This window comes from Pseudophryne corroboree, chromosome 11 (genome assembly GCF_028390025.1).
Source record: "Pseudophryne corroboree isolate aPseCor3 chromosome 11, aPseCor3.hap2, whole genome shotgun sequence".
Lineage (NCBI taxonomy): Eukaryota > Metazoa > Chordata > Amphibia > Anura > Myobatrachidae > Pseudophryne > Pseudophryne corroboree.
Window position 1 is genome coordinate 40,763,397 of NC_086454.1, and position 24,123 is coordinate 40,787,519.

The 24,123-nt window shown below is 48.1% G+C and overlaps 1 protein-coding gene across 7 annotated transcripts in view; it reads right to left on the reverse strand.

Moving 5' to 3' along the window:
- DENND2B (DENN domain containing 2B) overlaps window positions 1-24,123 on the reverse strand; it is a 421,742-nt gene that overhangs the window by 21,629 nt on the left and 375,990 nt on the right. For all 7 annotated transcript variants that reach the window (XM_063944050.1, XM_063944049.1, XM_063944052.1 and 4 more), the window contains 5 exons: window positions 11,953-12,030; window positions 6,592-6,732; window positions 6,314-6,462; window positions 992-1,169; window positions 349-390 (listed from right to left, as the gene is read on the reverse strand). In XM_063944050.1, coding sequence (XP_063800120.1) covers window positions 349-390; window positions 992-1,169; window positions 6,314-6,462; window positions 6,592-6,732; window positions 11,953-12,030 — 588 coding nt within the window. The remainder of the gene's footprint in view (window positions 1-348; window positions 391-991; window positions 1,170-6,313; window positions 6,463-6,591; window positions 6,733-11,952; window positions 12,031-24,123) is intronic.

A 24,123-nucleotide genomic window follows, 5' to 3' on the forward strand; every position in this document is an offset into this window, starting at 1 on the left:
TCCAAACCTATACAGTATATAATCCTTCAACAGAAACACTTACTGTATGTAATACTTATTTCTCACACTGTAACCGTGCTAGGGGGCTGATTAGGCATGTCGTACCAGAAACATAAGTATAACCTCACCGGGACAATACATAGATAATAAATACTGTTGGGGACGGACTTTCTCCTGGACAAATAACGGTGAATGAAGATGGAATATCTCACCCAAACTAGCCTGCTTCATGCCTAGATACCTCATTAGTTGCTGACAGTATAGAAGAGGTGAGTGAGACAACGGTGGGGTTACGTCCACCCAGCTGGCACATTATAATATATAATACTACAGTAGTGTTACACTTACCTGTCTTATAAACCGGTCTGACCCGAGGTCCACCATCAAAGCCTAAATAAGGAGAAAATAACAGGCGCTGAGAGCTGGTTTCACACTGGGCAGATTTACTAAGCCTTGGAGAGTAATAAAGCGGAGAGATACAGTAAACTACCAACCAATCAGCTCCTAATTGTCATTTTTCAAACAGTCTGTAATATGGCAACTGGGGGGCTGACTGGCTAGTACTTTTTCTGGCTGGTAAAAGTTTGTCTTAGCCCCAGAAAAACAACCCCATTGATATCAATTACTAAAAATGAATGGAAATCAACCTTTAGTAAATAACCCCCTTACAGTCTAATATAATAAGATATCTCTTCTGTTAAGTACTGTACTATCTTATCCGGAAGCGTAAATCAGCAATAACCGGTGTAGGCACCAAATCCGTTCACTAAATATCTGCAGCAACGTTTTCTTTTTCTTTAATTTCCCAAGATGCTGCAACTTTTTGAGAAAAAAAATAATTTTTAGGTGCCTAAAACTTTTTAGCACTATTGACAATGCCCTACTGGGTAACCAGATGCCCAGCACGCACATGGCTATTAGTACGGCCTTATTACATGCCCCCGATTAGGGTCGGCTGTTACTTAGAGAATCAGTGGTGACCGGCACTTACCTCCTCCACCGGTAGTTCTTTCAGTTTTGGCAAAGAGCTGGAAAGCAGGCCCACCAAGAAGGGCGTGGGGCAACACACAATGTCAATCATTGCGGATGGGAGGACGGGTATGAAGGTGTGTTGCCAGGAGAACGGGTAGAGAAGAGCCACGACGGCGTGAGAACAGCTGGACAGGGTACTGGGGACAGAGCGGGGGAAACATTATTACGTGACACCAGGTGCAGCGTCTTATATTCTCCACTCACTGGATGGAACTATGGGGGACATTTACTAAGCAGTGATAAGAGCGGAGAAGTGAGCCAGTGGAGATATTTCCCCATCAACCAATCAGCAGCTCTGTATCATTTTATAGTATGCAAATTATAGATGTTACTTCAGTGCTGATTGGTTGCCATGGGCAACTTCTCCACTGGCTCACTTTTCCGCTCTTATCACTGCTTAGTAAATGTACCCCTAGGTAACGTTCTCTGTAAATAGTGACAGGAATATCAGAGTATAAGTCATACTACACTGTACACTGGAAGCTTAGTGCTCTCTGTAGTTGTTGGGAGAATATATTGGTATTAGAACTCTACAAATAATCTTTTGGGTTTTTATTAAAAACATCATCAGAAGAAATTGGACAATCATATCTAATAAATAATGATACCGTGTAATGTCTAGAAACCTAATCAAACAGTCAGCATTAACTCACAATGCAGGGCACAAAGAATTGTGACAAACAGAATATAAATCCCACGCCTGGGTCTAACAGTCGGACAAGAAATACAGCAAGTACACGGATATTCCGGACTGATGGATGGTACTTGTCGGGAAGCTTACAATCTACAACCACAGAATCATTTCCCGAGTTCCTCTCATGGTGCTTATACTACAGTAATGCGTCAGCTGCAATCTATTCGCGTTACTATAGTGATAATAGCCATCGTCTGCAGCCACAAAGCACATTTCCAAGTCAGCCCACGGATGTGTGTATTGATTGGAACGTAATCATTTTGTCTTTGTGTCTTATAATTTTCTTTTACATGATTAATGTATCTTTATTACTTTTATTATTATTATTTTAGAATTTACTGCTACCACTGAGAAACCATCTGCTGGCTTATATGTACTGTACTCTACTGGAGTATAAAAAGTGTATACCATATAACAAACTACCTACTCTCCCGGAAGGTCCGAAAGACTCCTGATTTTTTTGGGTAGTCCCACGGACCCCTGGAAGAGTTGGTGGGTCTCCACATCCCACCCAATTCTTAGTGAAGTGGGCAAGGTGGGGAGATAATAGTGGGAATTGTGGGTCTGTAGAGGGGGGCACAGGACCAATATGACACTTTTAGCCAGGACCCGGTGATGTGAAGAACCCGTACTCTGAGGGCTCACCTGGATCTCCTGTTCAGGCACGCCAATCAGCAAGCATGGAGCATACTGTACGCTACCCTTGCCCAGCTGGACACCTAGTTTGATATGGCCGACTCCTAAAGCTAAGCAGCGTGCGCCTACTTCTAGAACGATTAAGATGCAAAATTCCATCCAACTCAGCAAAGCATAATGTTTACTCTGACACCAGAGACGCTGAGATGTGAGGTGATGCTGTGTATAACAAAGTGGAGTTACATGGACCTCTATGTGCAGTAGCCGTAGTGTCCTGTAGATGGCAGCAAAGCTCTGGTCAGAACCCTGAATTCAAGGCAGATGTTTCCCGAAATACAACATTAACCCCTACAGGACCAGCTGTGTGTCAGACCATGTTCCTATTATCCACGACCTGTAAGCAGCTTTGCAATCCATACTGAATTAGGCCCTGAGACCGTTCACTGGGCAGGAGAGGTGCAGGACATACTACCCCGGGTGTCCTGTACAGCGATATATAGACAGACAGAGGACTACTGTGCAGCCATCTGCTAAGCCACAAAGGCTTCTGTCACAACAGACTCAGAAAATGAACTTTAACCTCTGGGTTACCTGGTAACAGATATGTTTGTGCCTACCACCGCTCAGTAAATGTAGTTTTATTATACCACAGTCAGGAAAATACTTTTTTGTTTATTCACTAAAATTTATAGAGCGCTCGCATATTCTGTAGCGCTGTACAATTGGGATCAATGTGTTAAGAGGCCCATCCTACCGCGCACATATTACACATCCCATAGTTTGTATGTTGCACTGACATGCTGTGCTATGGGGCATAGACAAACATGCGTCACTAGGGAGGAAGCTGCGGATACACCCAGTGGAGCCATTTTCTGGGCTGGACCAATATCCATGAGATTGCAGAGTATCAATTATTTCTGACGACTAAAGTGCCTCTGTGATGTCATTAGTTCCTGGAGAATTGATTGGCTGCCGTAGCTATGTGATGTGAGGGTGAGGGTCAGTCACTGTGTAACAAGACAGGTATAGCCCATATTTATCAAGCCTTGGATAGTGATAAAATAGCATGGTGATAAAGTACCAACCAATCAGCTCCTAATTGTCATTTTTTAAACCCAGCCTGTAACATGGCAGTTAGGAGCTGATTAGACGGTACTTTATCACTGTGCTATTTTTCACTCTCCTAGGCTTGATAAATGGGGGCCTATATTGTCACACAGTGCAGTGTATAAGGAATCTGCTGCCATTACTCTTCTGTGCGGCCAGGCTGGTAACTGACCCATTCTGTGCACACTGGGGGATGACGTCAATCAGTGTCAGACTGGTTTCTGGCCGTCCAGTTCCCACGCTTCCATGTCTGCTGTTATCCTGCAATACACTGACCACCACTACCCTGGGACAGGCGCACTATGTGGAAATAACTGCATAGGCCCATATGTGTCTATGTGTATCTGTGTATAGATCCCAACTACTGCTTTATACACATTTAGTGGCAACTCTGAGGTAAAGCATGAGAAATGTGTTTGCGGTGTTAGAATACAGAAGCACAGTCCAGTCAATGGGAAAATACAGAGGCACAGCCCAGTCAATGGGATAATACAGAGACACAAAACAAATAGTGTGAGAATACAGAGGCACAGCCCAGTCAGTGGGAGAATACAGAGGCACGGCCCAGTCAGTGGGAGAATACAGAGGCATAGGCCACTCATTGGGAGAGAACAGAGGCAAAGGCCAGTCAATGAGAGAATTCAAAGGCACAGACCAGTCAGTGGGAGAGTACAGAGGCACAGACCAGTCAGTGGGAGAGTCCAGAGGCATAGACCAGTCAATAGGAGTATACAGAGGAATAGGCCGGTCAATGGGAGAATACAGAGGAATAGGCCAGTCTGTGGGATAATACAGAGGCACAGGCCATTCAGTGGGAGAGAACAGAGGCATGGGCCATTCAGTGGGCGAGAACAGAGGCACAGCCCAGTCAGTGGTAGAATACAGACACATAGGCCACTCAGTGGGAGAGAACAGTGGCATAGGCTAGTCAGTGGGAGAAGTCAAAGGCACAGACCAGTCAGTGGGAGAATACAGAGGCACAGACCAGTCAGTGGGTGAGTATAGAGGCATAGACCAGTCAATAGGAGAATACAGAGGAATAGGCCAGTCAGTGGGAGAATACAGATACACAGACCAGTCAATGGGAGAGTACAGAGGTACAGGCCATTCAGTAGGAGAATACATAGGAATAGGCCAGTCCGTGGGATAATGCATAGGCACAGGCCATTCAGTGGAAGTGAACAGAGGCACAAGCCAGTCGGTGTGAGAATTCAAAGGCATAAACCAGTCAGCAGGATAATACAGTGGAACAGGTCAGTCAGTGGGAATATACAAAGACATAGGCCAGTCAGTGGTAAAGTACAGAGGCACAGACCAGTCAGTGGGAGAATACAGAGGCATAGACCAGTCAGTAGAATACAGAGGCACAGTCCAGTCTTGAGAATACAGAAGCATAGTCCAGTCAGTGGGAGAGTACAGAGGCACAGGCCAGTCAGTGGAAGAGTACAGAGGCATAGGTCAGTCAGTGGAAGCGTACAGAGGCATAGGCCAGTGTGAGACTACAGAGGCATAGGCCGGTCTTTGAGAGAGTACAGAGGCATAGGCCAGTCAGGGAGAGAATACAGGGCAGATAGGACCACAATGGACCATCCTCCTGTACACGTGACCTCTAGTACAGGATAAATGAGGCATGTGACACGGCTGGAGTACATGAGATGTGTGTGTGATCAGTGTTTGGTTTATGGGGAAGTCACAGGCTACATTCCGCCAAACACACCCTACACAAAGCTCCCACTATCTCCTTATGCGAGTCAGTCTGTGGCTTGTGTAAGGATATGTAACACTTGACCTGAGCCTCACCATGACCTGCAAAGAATTTATCCCATTCATTATCTCACCAACAATGTTCTATTCAATCTCTTCACAATGATTTCACTGTGTGTGTCAGTGGTTATTGTCACACAGGAGCTATCTAAGTGATGGTACAATAACCACAACACCACTCAGAGGAGCCCAGATGCTGACAATGGTGTCAGGGGGCCAGCGCCAGCGCTGACAGATAAGGGACCTACTTATAGCTAGCAGTGGATGTGGGACAAGGGAGAAGAGGGTCTATTCATGAAGCAGTGAAAAGAGTGGAGAAGTGAGCCAGTGGAGAAGTTGGCCATGGCAACCAATCAGTGTTGAGGTAACATTTATAAAGTGCATTCTATAAAATTACACGTAGCAGCTGATTGGTTGCCATGGACAACTTCTCCACTGGCTCACTTCTCCACACGTTTCACTGCTTCGTGAATAGACCCCTAGATCTGCACCTGGACACTGCGGCGGTCATTCTGAGTACGCTTAGAGGCCCATTGCGGCATCAGCAGATTTTGGCATCACCGCTGCGTCCAAAGGTGTTTCTCAATAATGGCTACGTGAGGTGTGATCAGAGAGGACATATCGACAGACATTAATAGGCAGTGCAGTAATTCCAGCACAACCAAGCCTTCATTTAAAGGTGCTTCTGCCTTATACAAACATGAAAATACAAGCAGCTTGCTAGTAATGACAGTACTGGTGCAGCAGTTCCCAAATACGTCCCTCAAGGCACCCCAACAGTCCAGGTTTTAAGGATATCCATGCTTAGGCACAGGTGACTTAATGATTACCTCAGACAGTTTGATTATACTATCTGTGCATAAGCAGGGATATCCCTAAAACCTGGACTGCTAGGATGCCTTGAGGACCGCGTTTGGGAACCACTGTACTGAGGTAAAAAGTGTCTCAGCGATGTCACTGGCCCCTAGGTAACTGCATTCTCACGAACACTGGCTCTTCCCACAAAATGGCACTTCCCACAAAATGGCTGCTTTCCCAGTGTGCAGGTGGCTGGTACCACTGCTATGCAGTGATAATTACCTCAACTTCTCTGCCACAAATATAACTCGTCTCTCCAGTAGCAGCGAGGCGAATATCCGGATGATGAGTCGGACGCTGAGGCATCTGAACAAACATTCAAAGTCTACATGTTCCAAGCGAGAATCCATTGGTCTCCGCAGCTCAATCACCTATATAGACAAACACATGGACATTTATTTTTTATGGAGCCCCCCGGCGGCACCTGTGAAATAGATTTTTCCTGGCCAATGGTGTTGGTGAAGAAGACCCTGATGTATGTAGGAAGATGGCTCCTATACCTCATTCCCAGCACCGGGGAGAAACGTCTTCACTCGGATTGTTTTTCCAGGAGCCGGAAAGGGAGACTCCATCAAACTCCTCATAAATGGGTATACCAGTGCGGCAGATATCCCCCTCCTCCTCTCCACTTCATCCAGGATCTGGTCACATGGAAGAATATACTAGAGTTACATTTCCTGCTTAGCCACTCAATAAAATCATCACCCACAAGAGACTACGTTTCTCTGCCAACATAGAGCCTGACAGAGATTTACTGTGTGTACTGTACAGAGGTTTCCTGTGCCTCCTGTCCAGCTAATGTTGTGGCATTGGGATTGCCATTCAGCACTGAAGTACAAAGCCATTACCACACTACTTATACCGCTTTCAGATCGCAAATGCCGGATCCCACCCGGTAAGAGAAACGTGTCCTTACCGAGTGGGATCCGGCATTTGCTCTCCTTTGCTTGCTTTCCGACCCGGCAATATACCGGGTCGGTTGCCATAGCAGCGGGGGGGGGGGGGGGGGGGGGGGCAGCAGCAGGGACGGGGGTGGAGGCGGCGCTGGGAGATGAGCTCATCTCCTGCGCCGCCTCTCCCTGTGCTGTGAATGGGAACCGTGTCGCATCGACGCGGCTCCCATTCACACTGCACCTGACCCGGTATTCAACCCGGGTATAATCCTTCTTTTATACCGGGTTGAATTACCGGGTCAGACGACCCGCTAATTCTCGTAAAGTGCTTTCACATCGCACACTGACCCATGTCGACACGGCAATATGGCGTGTCGATACCGGGTTATTTGTGCAATGTGAAAGGGGTATTATTTTGCAGAGTGTCATTTTTATCCACTCCTCTCATCTGCCTCCTCTCCTGTTATTTATACAGCCATCTGCCTGCCATCTCCTCTCCTGTTCAGAGGCGTAACTAGGGTTTTTGGAGCCCAGGGCAAGATGTAAAATGGCGCCCCCCCAAAAAAACAACAACACACACACAAAAAGAAGCATGTGCGCGCGTGGCGAAAAATGGGCGTGGCCACACACCAGAAGGGGTGTGGCCACTGAAAATGGCCCACAGTGCCAGTTACATTGCCCCACAGTGCCGGATACATGCCCCACAGTGCCAGTTACATTGCCCCACTCAGTGCCAGATACATGCCCCACTCAGTGCCAGATACATGCCCCACTCAGTGCCAGATACATGCCCCACTCAGTGCCAGTTACATTGCCCCACAGTGCCAGATACATTGCCCCACAGTGCCAGATACATTGCCCCACAGTGCCAGATACATGCCCCACTCAGTGCCAGATACATGCCCCACTCAGTGCCAGTTACATTGCCCCACAGTGCCAGATACATGCCCCACTCAGTGCCAGATACATGCCCCACTCAGTGCCAGATACATGCCCCACTCAGTGCCAGATACATGCCCCACTCAGTGCCAGATACATGCCCCACAGTGCCAGATACATGCCCCACTCAGTGCCAGATACATGCCCCACTCAGTGCCAGATACATGCCCCACTCAGTGCCAGATACATGCCCCACTCAGTGCCAGATACATGCCCCACTCAGTGCCAGATACATGCCCCACTCAGTGCCAGATACATGCCCCACTCAGTGCCAGATACATGCCCCACTCAGTGCCAGATACATTGCCCCACAGTGCCAGTTACATTGCCCCACAGTGCCGGATAGATGCCCCACAGTGCCAGTTACATTGCCCCACAGTGCCAGTTACATTGCCCCACAGTGCCAGATACAATGCCCCACAGTGCCAGATACAATGCCCCACAGTGCCGGATACAATGCCCCACAGTGCCGGATACAATGCCCCACAGTGCCAGTTACATTGCCCCACAGTGCCAGATACATGCCCCACAGTGCCAGTTACATTGCCCCACAGTGCCGGATACAATGCCCCACAGTGCCAGTTACATTGCCCCACAGTGCCAGTTACATTGCCCCACAGTGCCAGTTACATTGCCCCACAGTGCCAGATACATGACCCACAGTGCCAGTCACATGCTGCACAGTGCCAGTCACATGCCCCACAGTGCCAGATACATTGCCCCACAGTGCCAGTTACATGCCCCACAGTGCCAGATACATGCCCCACAGTGCCAATCACATGCCCCACAGTGCCAGATACATAGCCCCATAGTGCCAGTTACATTGCCCCACAGTGCCAGTTACGTTGCCCCACAGTGCCAGATACATTGCCCCACAGTGCCAGATACATGCCCCACAGTGCCAGATACATGCCCCACTGTGCCGCCGGACACCCCCCCCCCCCCCCCCCATCACTTGCCGGCCGCTCGTTGCTATGTGAGGGGCGAAGAGCGCAGCGCCTCTCCTTCCCCTCGCCGCTCCAGGTCTCCGGCGGCTGTCAGGCGCCGGTTCGCTAGCCAATCAGAGCTCGCGGACCGGCAGCCAATCAGGAGCCGGTCCACAAGCTCTGATTGGCTAACGCCGGAGACCGGACACAGCAGCGCTGCTGGCAACGGCGGTGAGGGGAGGGAGAGACGCTGCGCTCTCCTCCCCTCACATTTAGGGTTGACGGGGGCGAGTGGGGCATGATGCCCTGGACGCCGGCGGCGCCCCTCTCTCCTGGGCCTGCCAAGGCGCCCAGGGTACGTGCCCCACTCGCCCTACCCTAGATACGCCTCTGCTCCTGTTATTTATACTGTACACCGTCTGCCGTCTCGTCTCCTGTTATTTATACTGTACACTGCCTGCCATCTCCTCTCCTGTTATTTATACTGTACACTGTCTGCTGTCTCCTCTCCTGTTATGCATACTGTACACTGTCTGCCGTCTCCTCTCCTGTTATGTATACTGTACACTGTCTGCTGTCTCCTCTCCTGTTATTTATAAAGTACACTGCCTGCCATCTCCTCTTCTGTTATTTATTCTGTACACTGTCTGCCGTCTCCTCTCCTGTTGTTTATACAGTACACTGTATGCCGTCTCCTTTCCTGTTATTTATACTGTACACTGTCTGCCGTCTCCTCTCCTGTTATTTATACAGTACAATCCCTGCCATCTCCTCTCCTGTTATTTATTCTGTACACTGTATGCTGTCTCCTCTCCTGTTATTTATTCTGTACACTGCCTGCCGTCTCCTCTCCTGTTATGTATACTGTACACTGTCTGCCGTCTCGTCTCCTGTTATTTATACAGTACACTGTATGCTGTCTCCTCTCCTGTTATTTATACTGTACACGGTCTGTCATCTCCTCTCCTGTTATTTATACAGTACACTGTCTGCCGTCTCCTCTCCTGTTACTTATACTGTACACTGCCTGCCATATCCTCTCCTGTTATTTATACAGTACACTGTCTGCCATATCCTCACCTGTTATTTATACTGTACACTGTCTGCCATCTCCTCTCCTGTTATTTATACTGTATACTGTCTGCCATATCCTCTCCTGTTATTTATACTGTACACTGTCTGCCATCTCCTCTCCTGTTATTTATACTGTATACTGTCTGCTGTCTCCTCTCCTGTTATTTATACTGTCTGCTGACTCCTCTACTGTTTATACTGTACACTGACTGCCATCTCCTCTCCTGTTATTTATACTGTACACTGTCTGCCATCTCCTCTCCTGCTATTTATACAGTACACTGTATGCTGTCTCCTCTCCTGTTATTTATACTGTACACTGCCTGCCGTCTCCTCTCCTGTTATTTATAGATTACACTGTCTGCTGTCTCCTCTACTGTTATTTATACTGTACACTGTCTGCCATCTCCTCTCCTGTTATTTATACTGTACACTGTCTGCCATCTCCTCTCCTGTTATTTATACTGTATACTGTCTCCTCTACTGTTTATACTGTACACTGACTGCCGTCTCCTCTCCTGTTATTTATACAGTACACTGTCTGCCATCTCCTCTCCTGTTACTTATGCTGTACACTGTCTGCCATCTCCTCTCCTGTTATTTATACTGTATACTGTCTCCTCTACTGTTTATACAGTACACTGTCTGCCACCTCTCCTGTTATTTATACATTACGCTGTCTGCCATCTCCTCTTCTGTTATTTATACTGTACACTGTCTGCTGTCTCCTCTACTGTTATTTATACTGTACACTGTCTGCTGTCTCCTCTACTGTTATTTATACTGTACACTGTCTGCCATCTCCTCTCCTGTTATTTATACTGTACACTGTCTGCTGTCTCCTCTACTGTTATTTATACTGTACACTGTCTGCTGTCTCCTCTACTGTTATTTATACTGTACACTGTCTGCTGTCTCCTCTCCTGTTATTTATACTGTACACTGTCTGCCGTCTCCTCTACTGTTATTTATACTGTACACTGTCTGCCGTCTCCTCTACTGTTATTTATACTGTACACTGTCTGCTGTCTCCTCTCCTGTTATTTATACAGTACACTGTCTGCCATCTCCTCTATTGTTAGTTATACTGGTTGAGCCTTTCAAATGTTTGGCGCTTTTAATCATATGTGTATATGCACTTTGTTAGGCGTTGCAGACCCCTTTAGGCGCTCTATAAATTATGGCTAGTAATAATAGTAAGAGAAAAATAAATGTATGTGATTACATAACGTATTTGGAGAATGGTCTGGTTACCATTAAAGGGGAAAAAAAGTCTGTTTATGTTGGAGATGCCTGAGAGCCTGATCTCTGTACGAGGAGACGCACCTATGATATCCTTCATGTGGAGGAGCAGAAATGTGCTATAAAACAGCAGTGTAGCAGCAGTGGTCTCCTCACTTTCCCAGCAGCCTCTGCTGCTCCCTCCCAGCAGCTGCCAACACAAATAAGAGTGAGCTCTGTGTTCCCACATAGACTTCAGCACGAGGTGATATAATGAAGAGAGTGAAAGTGAGTATTTAAGCACTTAGTGGTTTGACCTGGAACAGAGAAGCAGTTCTGCTACGGCTCTGTGAGACCGTCTCAGTCAGTCTGAGCGACGTGTCTGATGGCGTTACAGGACAATAAGGTGGAGCTGCGGGAACAGGCAATTACAGCAACCTATAGCGAACGCTTTAGAAACCCAATGGTGGGAACAAGCCAACAAGAAACCACTGGTTTTATTATTTAATGCAGAGTTTCCCAAACTTGCAGTCCAGGTTTTAAGGATATCCTTGGTTGAGCACAGACGACTTAATTAGAACCCAAAAGTGCTACATGTAACAGAGAAAGAGTGAGATGTACAAAACCTCATAAAAAGGACAAGTGGTTACGTTGTCCTTAGTAAGAAATCAGCTGCAAGATATCATTGATGTAGTACATTTTATAAAATGATAGCTAGAATCTAATTGGCTGCAATGGGCAGTGTGACTGAAGATACATTCTCAGTCTATGGGACACTGCAGTAATAATCCCCAGGCCCTCTCCTTACCTTGGAGAAGAGATCGAAGCATCCCAGCCGGCTGATCACACAGTAAACCTCCGGCAGCCGAGGACCTTTCCCACTGGGCTGTTAGGAGAGAAAGAACTCGGTGTTACTCTCCTATCACGGCCACTGTCCTGTGGCCTCTGATACAAGCCATCTGACCAGACACAGGAAGGGTGACCGGTCAGCGGCATTACATGTCAGGTGATCCACACATACACGGCTGGGGCTTATTCTCTTACCTATAACACATTCACCAATGCAGCCGGCTGCAGATTGCGCAACACGTGTATGAATGTGCTACAGAACAGAACCATTCGGCACACGCATGTTTTTAGCGTCAAACACAGATGAGAATACCATTCGGCACACGCATGTTTTTAGCGTCAAACACAGATGAGAATTGAACAATTAACTGTAACATTGTTCTTTTTCGTGATTAAACAAAGAAACAAATACAGGACAATCACTACTATAGTCAAATAGCTACTGATATTAATCAAATGCCAAAATCTGCACTAAACCAATCAGCTTCAGCTTTTATCAGTCTAGCGGGGGAAGACTACAAACGCTAATGCCAACTTCCTAACATACCCACCTAGAAAATTGGGAAAGACGTTAGACCACACCCCCTGCCACCATTAAAGAAACCTGCTGCACCCATCACACGCATGTTCCACACAACAACACACAATAGGCCACACCCCTTTTTGTCTTTCAAATATGGAGTTTCTCCTGTCAAGGGCCCTCATTCCGAGTTGCTCGCTCGCTAGCTGCTTTTAGCAGCATTGCACACGCTAAGCCGCCGCCCTCTGGGAGTGTATTTTAGCTTAGCAGAATTGCGAACGAAAGATTAGAAGATTTGCAAGTAGAAAATTCTTAGCAGTTTCTGAGTAGCTCCAGACTTACTCAGCCATTGCGATCAGTTCAGTCAGTTTCGTTCCTGGTTTGACGTCACAAACACACCCAGCGTTCGCCCAGACACTCCCCCGTTTCTTCAGACACTCCCGCGTTTTTCCCAGAAACGCCAGCGTTTTTTCGCACACTCCCATAAAACGGCCAGTTTCCGCCCAGACACACTCACTTCCTGTCAATCAAACTCCGATCACCAGAACGATGAAAAAATAAGAATTTACTTACCGATAATTCTATTTCTCGTAGTCCGTAGTGGATGCTGGGGACTCCGTCAGGACCATGGGGAATAGCGGCTCCGCAGGAGACAGGGCACAAAAATAAAGCTTTAGGATCAGGTGGTGTGTACTGGCTCCTCCCCCTATGACCCTCCTCCAAGCCTCAGTTAGGATACTGTGCCCGGACGAGCGTACACAATAAGGAAGGATAATGAACCCCGGGTAAGACTCATACCAGCCACACCAATCACACCGTATAACTTGTGATCTGAACCCAGTTAACAGTATGACAAACGTAGGAGCCTCTGAACAGACGGCTCACAACAAATAACAACCCGATTATTTTGTAACAATAACTATGTACAAGTATTGCAGACAATCCGCACTTGGGATGGGCGCCCAGCATCCACTACGGACTACGAGAAATAGAATTATCGGTAAGTAAATTCTTATTTTCTCTAACGTCCTAAGTGGATGCTGGGGACTCCGTCAGGACCATGGGGATTATACCAAAGCTCCCAAACGGGCGGGAGAGTGCGGATGACTCTGCAGCACCGAATGAGAGAACTCAAGGTCCTCCTCAGCCAGGGTATCAAATTTGTAGAATTTTGCAAACGTATTTGTCCCTGACCAAGTAGCAGCTCGGCAGAGTTGTAATGCCGAGACTCCCCGGGCAGCCGCCCAGGATGAGCCCACTTTCCTTGTGGAATGGGACTTGACAGATTTAGGTTGTGGCAAGCCTGCCACAGAATGTGCAAGTTGAATTGTGCTACAAATCCAACGAGCAATCGTCTGCTTAGAAGCAGGAGCACCCAACTTGTTGGGTGCATACAATATAAGCAGTGAGTCAGACTTTCTGACTCCCGCCGTTCTTGAAATATATATTTTCAGTGCCCGGACCACGTCCAACAACTTGGAATCCTCCAACTCGTTAGTAGCCGCAGGCACCACAATAGGCTGGTTCAGGTGAAACGCTGACACCACCTTAGGCAGAAAATGAGGACGCGTCCGCAGTTCTGCCCTGTCCGTATGGAAAATCAGATATGGGCTCTTATATGATAAAGCCGCCAATTCTGATACTCTCCTGGCTGAAGCCAGGGCCAGTAGCATGGTTACTTTCCATGTGAGATACTTCAGCTCCACCGATTTGAGCGGCTCAAACCAATGGGATTTGAGAAAATCCAAGACTACATTAAGATCCCACGGTGCCACTGGGGGCACAACCGGGGGCTGTATATGTAGTACTCCTTTTACAAAACTCTGGACTTCAGGAACTGAAGCCAATTCTTTCTGGAAGAAAATCGACAGGGCCGAAATTTGAACCTTAATGGACCCCAATTTGAGGCCCATAGACAATCCTGTTTGCAGGAAATGTAGGAATCGACCCAGTTGAAATTCCTCCGTGGGGGCCTTCCTGGCCTCACACCACGCAACATATTTCCTCCAAATGCGGTGATAATGTTGTGCAGTCACCTCCTTCCTGGCCTTTACCAGTGTAGGAATGACCTCTTCCGGAATGCCTTTTTCCTTTAGAATTCGGCGTTCAACCGCCATGCCGTCAAATGCAGCCGCGGTAAGTCTTGGAATAGACACGGTCCCTGCTGAAGCAGGTCCCGTCTTAGAGGTAGAGGCCACGGATCCTCCGTGAGCATCTCTTGAAGTTCCGGGTACCAAGTTCTTCTTGGCCAATCCGGAGCCACTAGTATCGTTCTTACTCCCTTTTGCCGTATAATTCTCAGTACTTTTGGTATGAGAGGCAGAGGAGGGAACACATACACTGACTGGAACACCCACGGTGTTACCAGAGCGTCCACAGCTATTGCCTGAGGATCTCTTGACCTGGCGCAATACCTGTCCAGTTTTTTGTTGAGGCGGGACGCCATCATATCCACCATTGGTTTTTCCCAACGGTTCACAATCATGTGGAAGACTTCTGGATGAAGTCCCCACTCTCCCGGGTGTAAATCGTGTCTGCTGAGGAAGTCTGCTTCCCAGTTGTCCACTCCCGGAATGAATACTGCTGACAGTGCTATCACATGATCTTCCGCCCAGCGAAGAATCCTTGCAGCTTCTGCCATTGCTGTCCTGCTTCTTGTGCCGCCCTGTCTGTTTACGTGGGCGACTGCCGTGATGTTGTCCGACTGGATCAACACCGGCTGACCCTGAAGCAGGGGTTTTGCCAGACTTAGAGCATTGTAAATCGCTCTTAGCTCCAGTATATTTATGTGAAGAGACATCTCCAGGCTTGACCATACTCCCTGGAAGTTTCTTCCTTGTGTGACCGCTCCCCAGCCTCTCAGACTGGCATCCGTGGTCACCAGGACCCAGTCCTGTATGCCGAATCTGCGGCCCTCTAACAGATGAGCACTCTGCAACCACCACAGAAGAGACACCCTTGTCCGTGGCGATAAGGTTATCCGCTGATGCATCTGCAGATGCGATCCGGACCATTTGTCCAGCAGATCCCACTGAAAAGTTTGTGCGTGGAATCTGCCGAATGGAATCGCTTCGTAAGAAGCCACCATCTTTCCCAGGACTCTTGTGCATTGATGCACAGACACTGTCCCTGGTTTTAGGAGGTTCCTGACAAGTTCGGATAACTCCCTGGCTTTCTCCTCCGGAAGAAACACCTTTTTCTGAACCGTGTCCAGAATCATTCCCAGGAATAGCAGACGTGTCGTCGGGGTCAACTGAGATTTTGGAAAATTCAGAATCCACCCGTGTTGTTGCAGCACTAGTTGGGTTAGTGCTACTCCGTCTTCCAGCTGTTCTCTGGATCTTGCCCTTATCAGGAGATCGTCCAAGTAAGGGATAATTAATACGCCTCTTCTTCGTAGAAGGATCATCATTTCGGCCATTACCTTGGTAAAGACCCGAGGTGCCGTGGACAATCCAAACGGCAGCGTCTGAAACTGATAATGACAGTTTTGTACCACGAACCTGAGGTACCCTTGATGTGAAGGGCAAATTGGGACATGCAGGTAAGCGTCCTTTATGTCCAGGGACACCATAAAGTCCCCTTCTTCCAGATTCGCTATCACTGCTCTGAGTGACTCCATCTTGAACTTGAATTTTTGTATGTACAGGTTCAAAGATTTGAGATTTAGAATAGGTCTTACCGAGCCGTCCGGCTTCGGTACCACAAATATTGTGGAGTAATACCCCTTTCCCTGTTGTAGGAGGGGTACCTTGACTATCACCTGCTGAGCAAACAGCTTGTGAATGGCTTCCAATACCGTCGCCCTGTCTGAGGGGGACGTTGGCAAAGCAGACTTTAGGAACCGGCGAGGGGGAGACTTCTCGAATTCCAACCTGTAACCCTGAGATACTACCTGCAGAATCCAGGGGTCCACCTGTGAGCAAGCCCACTGTGCGCTGAAATTCTTGAGTCGACCCCCCACCGTTCCTGAGTCCGCTTGTAAGGCCCCAGCGTCATGCTGAGGGCTTTGCAGAACCCTGGGAGGGCTTCTGTTCCTGGGCAGGGGCTGCTTGCTGCCCTCTCTTACCCCTTCCTCTGCCCCGAGGCAGATATGACTGTCCTTTTGTCCGCTTGTTCTTATAGGAACGAAAGGACTGCGGCTGAAAAGACGGTGTCTTTTTCTGTTGGGAGGGGGTCTGAGGTAAAAAAGTGGATTTTCCGGCAGTTGCCGTAGCCACCAGATCCGATAGACCGACGCCAAATAATTCCTCCCCTTTATACGGCAATACTTCCATATGTCGTTTGGAATCCGCATCACCTGACCACTGTCGCGTCCATAAACTCCTTCTGGCAGATATGGACATCGCATTTACTCTCGATGCCAGAGTGCAAATATCTCTCTGCGCATCTCGCATATAAAGGAAAGCATCCTTTAATTGCTCTATAGTCAATAAAATACTGTCCCTATCCAGGGTATCAATATTTTCAGTCAGGGAATCCAACCAGACGACCCCAGCACTGCACATCCAGGCTGAGGCGATGGCTGGTCGCAGTATAATACCAGTATGTGTGTATATACTTTTTAAGGTAGTTTCCAGCCTCCTATCTGCTGGATCCTTGAGGGCGGCCGTATCAGGAGACGGTAACGCCACTTGTTTTGATAAGCGTGTGAGCGCCTTATCCACCCTAGGGGGTGTTTCCCAGCGCGCCCTAACCTCTGGCGGGAAAGGGTATAATGCTAATAACTTTTTTGAAATTAGCATTTTTCTATCTGGGTTAACCCACGCTTCATCACATACATCATTTAATTCCTCTGATTCAGGAAAAACTACAGGTAGTTTTTTCACCCCCCACATAATACCCCTTTTTGTGGTACTTGTAGTATCAGAGATATGCAAAGCCTCCTTCATTGCCGTGATCATATAACGTGTGGCCCTACTTGAAAATACGTTTGTTTCATCACCGTCGACACTAGATTCAGTGTCTGTGTCTGTGTCGACCGACTGAGGTAAAGGGCGCTTTACAGCCCCTGACGGTGTCTGAGACGCCTGGGCAGGTACTAACTGGTTTGCCGGTCCGTCTCATGTCGTCAACTGATTTTTGTAATGTGCTGACATTATCACGTAATTCCATAAACAAAGCCATCCATTCCGGTGTCGACTCCCTGGGGGGTGACATCACCATTATCGGCAATTGCTCTGCCTCCACGCCAACATCGTCCTCATACATGTCGACACACACGTACCGACACACAGCAGACACACAGGGAATGCTCTTATCGAAGACAGGACCCCACTAGCCCTTTGGGGAGACAGAGGGAGAGTTTGCCAGCACACACCCAAGCGCTATAATATATATGGGAACAACCCTATATAAGTGTTGTTCCTTATAGTCGCTTAAATATATAAAAATATCGCCAAAATATGCCCCCCCTCTCTGTTTTACCCTGTTTCTGTAGTGCAGTGCAGGGGAGAGTCCTGGGAGCCTTCCTCACAGCGGAGCTGAGCAGGAAAATGGCGCTGTGTGCTGAGGAGAATAAGCCCTGCCCCCTATTCCGGCGGGCTTTTCTCCCGGAGTTTTAGACATTTGGCATGGGTTAAATACATACATATAGCCTCAATGGCTATATGTGATGTATTCTTTTGCCATAAAAGGTATTATATATTGCTGCCCAGGGCGCCCCCAGCAGCGCCCTGCACCCTCCGTGACCGTCTGGTGTGAAGTGTGTGACAACAATGGCGCACAGCTGCAGTGCTGTGCGCTACCTTCATGAAGACTGAAGAGCCTTCTGCCGCCTGTTTCCGGACCTTCAATCTTCAGCATCTGTAAGGGGGGTCGGCGGCGCGGCTCCGGGACGAACCCCAGGGTGAGACCTGTGTTCCGACTCCCTCTGGAGCTAATGGTGTCCAGTAGCCTAAGAATCCAATCCATCCTGCACGCAGGTGAGTTGAAATTCTCTCCCCTAAGTCCCTCGATGCAGTGAGCCTGTTGCCAGCAGGACTCACTGAAAATAAAAAACCTAAAAAACTTTTTCTAAGCAGCTCTTTAGGAGAGCCACCTAGATTGCACCCTGCTCGGACGGGCACAAAAACCTAACTGAGGCTTGGAGGAGGGTCATAGGGGGAGGAGCCAGTACACACCACCTGATCCTAAAGCTTTATTTTTGTGCCCTGTCTCCTGCGGAGCCGCTATTCCCCATGGTCCTGACGGAGTCCCCAGCATCCACTTAGGACGTTAGAGAAATCCTCGTTATGCCGTGAGTAAAATATCTAACTTTTGAGTAAATTAACTAAGCGCATGCGCTCTGCGAACCTTGCGCATGCGCAGTAAGCGACTAATCGCAATATAGCGAAACTCGGCAACGAGCGAACAACTCGGAATGAGGGCCAATATCGGGACTTTAGGCAGGTACAGTGTGTGAAGGTCTGATTGGCTGCTGTAGAGATGAGCAGTTTGGATTTAGAGAAGTCTGACAGAGCCGAGTTGACCTATGTCATGGTCCAAGTTTGCACGCTATATCCAGAACTCAAAATGCACCAAATATGTGTTGGACTAGCTCTCCATTGATTGTCCAAAAAGCAGGCTGCTTGTTTCAATGTCAAAATCCAAGTGGCTACAATTGTTTACAGTTGTGGGAGGGGCAACATCCACAGGCAAACGCCACTTGCCAAGCCTCCTCTTGGCAAGTGGCTCAAATTATTACAATAACAATGGTATATAATGCAATTAATAGAACTGCCGCCACATCATGCAGTTTAAGGGACAGAGCAGAGCTGCTGCACATGCCCAGTGGTAGTAGCTTTTTCCAAAAAGTTTGCTGTTTGTGTAGATCTGAGTCCTGAATCAGTGCACTGGACCAGAGAGTAGCTGTCAGGAAGAAGAGACAGGCACCTTACCATAAGGTGGGAGAATGTGTGCCTAGAAAGTGCAGTACTGGTTCTATTATGCTTGTGCATTTATTTATTATGGTATGTTTAACCTTTTCTTGACTACTTACCTTATTTATATTAATTAAATATATTTGATACAGCCTATACTATATACAATTTATAGTGTTAAATATTAATATACAGATGGGTCCACATTTATTTTGACCTTTAATAGGAGTAATAGACTGGCCAGTTGGACTTAGGTGTTCATTCAGAGTTGTTCGCTCGCTAGCAGTTTTTAGCAGCTGTGCAAACGCTATGCCGTCTCCCACTGGGAGTGTATTTTAGCTTAGCAGAAGTGCAAACGAAAGGATCGCAGAGCGGCTACAATATAATTTTGTGCAGTTTCAGAGTAGCTTCAGACCTACTCAGCGCTTGCGATCACTTCAGACAATTCAGTTCCTGTTTTGACGACTCGAACACGCCCTGCGTTTGCCCAGCCACGCCTGCGTTTTTACGAACACTCCCTGAAAACGGTCAGTTGACACCCAGAAACGCCCACTTCCTGTCAATCACTCTGCGGCCAGCAGTGTGACTAAAAAGCTTCGCTAGACCTTGTGTAAAACTACATCGTTTGTTTTAATAGTACGACGCGCGTGCGCATTGCGCCGGATACGCATAAGTGCCGATTTTTTGCCTGAACGCTGCGCAGCGACTGCAAGCAGCTAGCGATCAACTCGGAATGACCCCCTTAATCCCCTGCTGTATTGTTCTCTGCATTGTATTGCAGTTGAGAACAATAGATGAAGGGTTTATGCTAATAAGTCATGCTGTGCCTAGGCGCAGAAAACTAGTCAAGATAACCGTGGACCCGTCTGTAGTATGCAGTGTATAAAAAAACCCATTGTTTCTTCTACCGCTCCCCTAGACTCCCTTGGGAGATTCCTTTGTGAATGTAACAAACTGAAGGCTTCATTGAATGAGAGACGCGTAAGTTGAAGCAGACGCACGATCACAAACGTCAGAGATATATGTATAACTTACAGTTCTGACACCACAGTGAGCACAAGGCGGTCAGCACTAATCTGCTGGGTGAGGCTGGCAGCGCACCGTATGCCCGGCACTGCCCGGAATGTGCCACAGTCTGACGACATTCACAGTAGCTTTCCTGCAGAAGTGGAAATCCTCATACTTGTATTATCCAAGCACAGAGCCGGCCAGCAACAGCAGCAGCCAGGCCCAAGGCCGGCAGAGGGTAATATTTTCATTTATATTAAGATGTTTGCTCAAGAACATGATCGACAATCTTCCCCATTAATTATGATATTGTGGCGGCTCACCACTCAGTAATTTGGGAATCACCAGGCTATAATTTCAGGCTGGTAACCGTCCTGCTGACATTATTGCTAACACAGATATATTTAATATTGTTTTGAAAGCAGGCTCAGCGGGTGGCCTCGGGCATACGTGTGTTACTTTCTAGTCCTCGTTCTTCACTACTAAAAAGCAATATACCCCACATAATGATTCCTTGTATATAGTGCCAACACCTGGATTCTATAGAGCAGTGGTTCTCAAACTCGGTCCTCAGGACCCCACACACTGCATGTTTTGCAGGTAACCTAGCAGGTGCACAGGTGTATTAATTACTCACTGACACATTTTAAAAGGTCCACTGGTGAAGTTAATTATGTCACTTGTGATTCTGTGAGGAGACCTGCAAAACATGCACCGTGTGGGGTCCTGAGGACCGAGTTTGAGAACCTGTGCTATAGAGGATACCAAAGAAAGCAGGAAACGTGTACGTAGACCAGAGCCGGCCCTAACCAATATGATGCCCTAGGCAAGATTTTGGCTGGTGCCCCCCTAGCACCGCCGTTAGTTCTGCAGGAGATGCCTGGCATGAGTCAGCTGGCAGCTCTGCTAATGTTGGGCACCTTTTGTTTATGAAAATTCATCTTATTTGCATTACTATGTGGCTAGGATGCACAAGCAGCTTCTGCTGATTAAAATATATGCAGCATGCTTATATTCTTTGTGCGACTGCGGCTGTATCTGCAAACGAAATGCTACATTACAGTGATTTCCAGGAATACACTGCAACGTAGCATTTCGTATGCAGATACAGCCGCTGTCACACACAGAATATAGGCATGCTGCATATCATTTTAATCAGCAGAACCTGCTGGTGCCCCTAAACAGCTCAAATGCCCTAGGCATTTGCCTAGTTTGCCTATACCTAAGGCCGGCTCTGCTAGAACCCATGACTCCGAACTGTCATCTCGCCATATAGGGGTCTATTCATGAAGCAGTGAAAAGAGCGGAGAAGTGAGCCTGTGGAGAAGTTGCCCATGGCAGCCAATCAGCACTGAAGTAACATTTATCATTTGCATACTATACATTTGTACGGAGCAGCTGATTGGTTGCCATGGGCAACTTCTCCACTCTTTTCACTGCTTCATGAATAGACCCCTTAATCCTCAATTCCAACTGCCTTTCTGTGGTGACACTGGGCCTGGTTCAGATGTGATTGGAGTTGCTATCTTACATAGAAGCAGCAGCGATAGCTCTTATATGGTGATGCAGCATGGGGCGTCATGTCTGCTTCCTAAGACACAGTATCGGATCTTCCCCGACAGCACTGGCCGGCTGCGTGACCCATGGCGCAAGCCGGCTGCCGCAAGTCCTACTCCGAGACCAGGAAATCTCCGTCCTCTGAAGGAGCTCCTGGCTTCTTCCCTCCTACGCAACAGCAGCAACTCACCTCCATTTGGAGAAACGGAGGCCGCCACCGACCCCTCCCCACCCCCAAACGGCATCAGACTGTCAATCACTGACAGCCTGATGCCGTCCCTGCGTCCTGTATCGCAGAACCAGTTCGCGCATGCGCAGAATGGTCCTGCACACGCACAAAGTACCGATAAATGGTACTCTGTGACGGATGCCTGAACTCCGTCCACATCTGAATCACCCCCACTGCTCCTTCTTTATACCGCCCACAATTATCGGGTTACAGCCTAAATCAACTAGTGCAGAACAGAAAATAAAGGCCGAATTCCCAATGGTGCAGTTATTCGCACATAGAAACTGTATATGAGGCGGTATGGAAACGGAAAGTGCTACTCATAACACACACAACACTACTAGATACAGTCACAATTCTAAACACTGGGAGACATTACCTCCAGAACTGTGAACATGACGTTAAACAGATTTATTTCATAATGTTGTCTTTACATAATTAATGCTTGCATTTTTTATGGTCGTTTTTATAGAAGAGGCTGCTGCTACGCATTTTTCTGGGTTTACTTTGGTGGCCCGTAGGAAGAGGGGGATAATGCACCTTGTGACTGCCCCTGAACATGTGACATCAGGAAGTTGGGGGGGTGGGGCTGCTGGGACCAGGAAGCTACTTCCTGGTTCCAGCTCTGCAGCGGCTCTCTAGGCTACAAGGTGCCGTTCTAGGCAGAAATGCAGGTGTCTGGGCAGTGGCACCACTTGCCCCCCAATAGTTAGTATTTGCATTGCCCATGGTCTGGGACTGGACACATGCAACTCATACTTGCCTACCCTCCTGGAATGGCCGGGAGGCTCCCGAAAACCGGATGGCCCTCCTGCTCCCCCTGGAAGGGTGGCCAATCCTCCCGTTTTCCCTGCCAGGCCCTCCACTCCCCCCCCTCGGCCACCCACAGCAGAGAACAAGTGGGCTGCCGAGGGGATCAGATGACGTGATTCGCGCTAAATCGCATCATCATAGCTTCGCCCCCTGCTATACAGTGCCTACTTTCTCGGCACTGTACAGCGGGGGGCAGAGCCACGATGACGCGATTGTGATGCCATGCCCCCTGAACTGCCCACTTCCCCGTCATCACGCCCCTCGGATGCCCATCATGCAGCCGGTTACGCCCCCATGCGCCTACAATGCTGCCTCCCGGAGGCAAGTATGAATTTATGCGGAGTTGTATGGATTTAAATAGCATCTAAACTTTAAACTGAGAGGTGTAACGGGGCATTCTCACTTAGGGAAAGTTGCGTGTGGGTGTGTGTGTGTGTTGCGTGACACAACTGGCGGCTATGCAGAACTGGATGAAAGAATAAGCAGGCCTGTTTCCAGGCGCATCTTTTACAGCTGCAACTGCGCACTGATAATGATTACTGTTTATTCGAGCACCGAGCATCTGTCACAATTCGTGCAGTTCCTCTTTCCTGCCTCTTTACTCTGGTGCTTCTAGCACGCTCTGGTCTGTATCTCAATGCTGAGGTGTACACACAGAGGGCGGTCACATTGTAAGATGCGCACAACACTGTATGCGGTTGTGACTGAGGCGCACAGTCTTAGAAATGTCTTGAAGATATATCGGGCATTCCTGGGCGGCGACGCACGGAGATGGTTCATATTATGGGCCCGTTATGGGAGTGTGGCGGCTGCGTCACTGAGATGGACGTATACTCAGACACATAACCCCTCACATTGGAGGCCATGTTCTGACTCTCTGCTCTTAGCACGAGGCAGGTGTATGCTTCGATGGTGAAACCAATATTTGCATTTAAAGATGCATCAAGCGGTATTTGAGTGCCTGAAGATGCTCAGAGCAGGTGACTAAGTCCTTGCTCATTCAGACATAAGCTAGAATACCAGGGAAAAACTGGTAACAACATTTGCATATAGTCACAGACTCGCAGTAGACACACACACACGAACGCTGCAGCATCCAACCGTGGCAGTATGACGGCAAATGGCAGTAGTGAGCCATGGATT